Below are 3,850 nucleotides of genomic sequence, written 5' to 3' on the forward strand. Positions count from 1 at the left end.
TAAAAGCACGTCAATAATTTGGATATCATGGTGGCTTTTCAGATGCGGGTGGCAATGGGATGGTGAGGACCAACTGTTATTCAGATTTGGTAAGGTGGGGGACTGCGATGCACAGGAGTTAAAGATGAGGTGTAGGGGGACCAGCAGTTAGCTGGACCAGGCTCGGTGAGAGGTGGAAATTCCTCCTCACCCAGAGTAAAAACCTTCCAAAGGCTCCCAGGCCTCAGCACGTGTGGCTAATGGAAAGAACCATTACAGCTTAGCAGTTGGATAAATTATGAAATTTATTTATATCTCATCTTTTAAAAGCCAGAACATAACAAATCTCTTTCTGGAAAGTCATCTTATTAGAAATATATGAAGTGCACTTAATACAAGAAAGAAGTTTCTTGGTACCTTTAGTAAGATGGACACACCTTTGTCAGATTCCTCCAATGAAAGTTTCCCTCGATTTTCAAATTTCCCTCCAAAATCTGACCTCTTGAGATGATCTCAAATCCAGGGAGGTCTCAGTGAGCTTTTCCCAGAAATTACAGCGAAGACATTGGCTTTAACATTTGGGTCTTCCAAAGCACATTAGAAAAAAATATTTTGCCCCAAATGGGCCCTGTCCCTGCTGATTGCTGGCATCTGCTGCTCCTTACTGGAAGGTAAGGAGAGGCCCACAGCAGCAGGGGGAAGGCCCAAAGCCCGCTCACTTGCGACCTCAGCCACTGGCTAGAGAAAAATATCCCTATTCAGACTACTGATGTGTGACATCAAACAACGAAGCTAGATCCATATGCCTTTTTGTCAGTGGTTCTGTTCCTACAGGAGAGGCTGGCCACTCTTGGCCTTGTATTTAGGACTCTTCGGGAAATATGCTGGACTTGAAGTTCCTGGGCTGTTACAAGGCGAATTTCTAGTAGAGGGCTCTAACTGCAGCTCCCCAGGACACGCGCTGTGCCTCAGGAACAGTGTCTTGTCAGAAGAGACAACAGAGGGCGATATGGATTCCCAACAGCCCCTCTGCACTGAGGAAGGCTTCCTAACAGATTTACAAGTGGAAACCAGAGTTGAAGGAAACGATCTGTGACAGAAAAGCAATGTTTGGTGTAATCTATGTCACCAAGCAGAAGATGAATAAACTAGCAGCCATGGCAGGCCCCAAACCTGTCCCTTCTTACTCACTTAAGGAATCCCTTTTGTGCTTCCAGGACAAGAATGTAAGCAGGCTCCCAACACAGAGGTAGCATGATGCTGCCTGAAATACTTCGTCTGCTTGAAACCAGAGCCCAAAGCCACAGCCCATGCACCTCAGACAGTCCTCCTCCCCACTTATGGATGAATGGATTTTGACTTTCCTAACCTAGAAACACTTCCACTGAAAACATACAGTTACAGTTACACCTTATCCTAAAAAGGCACCATGCAGGCATTTAAGACCAAACCAGTTCATTCTAAGGGTGTGTGGGAGTAGGAAAAGATCACTAATCAGAAGTTCCAGCATCAGATCATGCTCAACCCAGAAGATTCACCCCCCCAGAGGACTTTTGAGATGTTTCTTGCTTGTGGCTGTTGCAGCCAAGGACACACTGACAAGCCGCTCGGATTACAAGGAGCCTTAGCACTGGTCAGACGTGGGACGGCCAGAGTTCACCCACCTCAGGGACAGGGAAGGAGGGGACACCTGTTTCATTGTGCTATTCATGACCCAGAAAAGGTCCTGGCTGGCTCGGAGGACTTGAGAGATCAACACTGGATGGGAAAACAAATGTGAAACGGGAGGAGGTGGAGAAGCTAGATTCTCTTCCAGGAAGGGTGGCAAAAGCTCCAGCAGTAGCTGTGGACCAGTAAAGACTAAACCATGTGACAAAGAAGGTGAACAGAAGGGAAGACAGCTTTGATACGAGCCCAAAGGAAAAGAGGGCTCTGTCTTGGGGACCCGTTTCCTCTGCTGAAGTGACTGTGTCCCAGCTCATTTCTGGGGCTGTCATATAGCCAAAGTGTAGGAGGTCAGAGGTTTCACACTTAACACGTTATGGGAGCTCTGGAACATGAGGCAGGCAGCTTGGACGCGGCTCACTGATCGATGATGGAGCGCTGCAACACCTGATTCATCATGTCCTCTTCATCAACCTCATAATCCTAAGGGCAAAGCACAAACAGGCAGCCTCAGCAACTGTTCCCAGCCGTACTGAGCTACTTTCAGTGGGAGCAGCAGGCCAGCCTAGCATGGGATCCAGAGCGGGCTGCCAGGGACCAGACCCCATCTCCACTGCCTGCAGTGCTGGCTATGTAGCTCTGGACAAATTACTCAACTTCACTGTGCCTCTGCTGCCTCATCCTTAAGGAAAAGGAGGATGCCTCACTCATACTGAGACTGAGGCCTGGGATGCGCCCGGATGGAACCTGTCAAGGAGCAAGTCTCAGCACACTCAATGCCATGCATCGGAACAGAAGGCCAATACACGTGCAGTGTGCTCAACTGCGTCCTTTCCAAGGGGTAGGTCCAGTGCTCAGCACAGAACAGGTGTTTTCTGGGGTAAAAAGGGATTGCACAGGGGTCAGCAACTGGTATGGTGGCTAAGGCACTGGACTCTCCACATGGCTGACCACTAAGTCCCAGACCAGCTGCTTGAAAATCATACCAGGTTCCCAAAACCCCAGGAGAACGAAGGAGAAAGGACTTGTGGTGTGGCCATCCCCCCTGGGAGTGATTTCTCTTTTTCCGTCACACTGTATCTGTCTGTCTCTCTCTGGCAAGCACACACACCCTCTGGCAAAACATTGAAAAAAAAAAAAAGAACCAAAGAACAAAGAAACTAGTGATACCAGCCTTCTTTAATGAGGCATATCTGAGAATTATTCATCTTTACAGTTTTAACAAAAAGGACAGATATTCTGAAGTCTCAATTTCAGACGGTCATACTAAGAATATTCTTTATGACGACTTAGGAAAGAGTTTTCCTTCTCAGGTCCTGAAATAAAGCTGCTAAAAATGAACACTAGGGGCCAGCAGGTGGTGTGGTGGTTAAAAGTGCTGTATTCTCACATGGCTGATGAAGGTTCGAGTCCAGACCTTGCAGCTTGCTTTCTCGCTTTTCCTCTGTCTGGTCTAATTGAGAAATAATAACAAGTGGAATGAAATCATTCTAAAAACAAACAAAAAAACAAACACTACTCTAAAATCCCAATATGACCCTATATTGGGTCATTGGAAAAGTCATGATGGATTGTTTACATTAGAAAAATGTGAAATGTGGGACCAGCAGTTAGTGTAATGGCTATGTCACTAAACTCCCATGTGGTCAAACATGGTTCGCGTCCCGGACCCGGTGGCTTAAACTCATGCCGGGCGCGTGTGCGTGCATGCGTGCCCCAGATCCCGAGAGAATGGAGAAGGGATTGTGGCATGACCATCCCCCCTGGGAGGTAATTTCTTACTTTCTGTCTCTGTCTTTCTGGCGAGTGCGCCTCTCAAAAAAAAGAAAAAGAAAAATGTGAAATGTATGTATGCACCAATATGCAAACAAAAGGGCCACTTAAAGCACTTGGCCAACTTTAGCTAGCACTATAAGGCTAAGACACAGCAAGCCCTATCAAGTCACTCAGGTCTAAGGAAATACCAATCTGATGGTCACGTCTAGCTAATGGCTATATTCTGTTTGACCTGAAGTTCTGTTTTTTTTCCCCCCCCCCAAGAGGTTTTTGGCTATAGGGCACATGCACTCGCTGGACAGAGAGAGACATAGAGACAGAAAGCGAGAAATCACCCCCCAGAGGCGATGGTCACGCCACAATCCCTTCTCCTCCATTCTCCTCTCGGGATCTTGGGCATGCACGCACACGCGCCCGGCGTGAGTTTTAA

At 47.4% G+C, this 3,850-nt stretch overlaps 1 protein-coding gene across 1 annotated transcript in view; it reads right to left on the bottom strand.

The window, feature by feature from the left end:
• Window positions 1-265: 265 nt before the first annotated feature.
• RNF114 (ring finger protein 114) overlaps window positions 266-3,850 on the bottom strand; it is a 21,900-nt gene continuing 18,315 nt past the window's right edge. The window contains exon 6 of the mRNA XM_027775103.1: window positions 266-2,127. Within this exon, the coding sequence (XP_027630904.1) occupies window positions 2,062-2,127 (66 nt within the window). The 3' untranslated portion in view covers window positions 266-2,061. The remainder of the gene's footprint in view (window positions 2,128-3,850) is intronic.

The sequence above is a fragment of the Tupaia chinensis genome, unplaced genomic scaffold, assembly GCF_000334495.1.
Source record: "Tupaia chinensis unplaced genomic scaffold, TupChi_1.0 Scaffold000049_1, whole genome shotgun sequence".
NCBI lineage: Eukaryota > Metazoa > Chordata > Mammalia > Scandentia > Tupaiidae > Tupaia > Tupaia belangeri.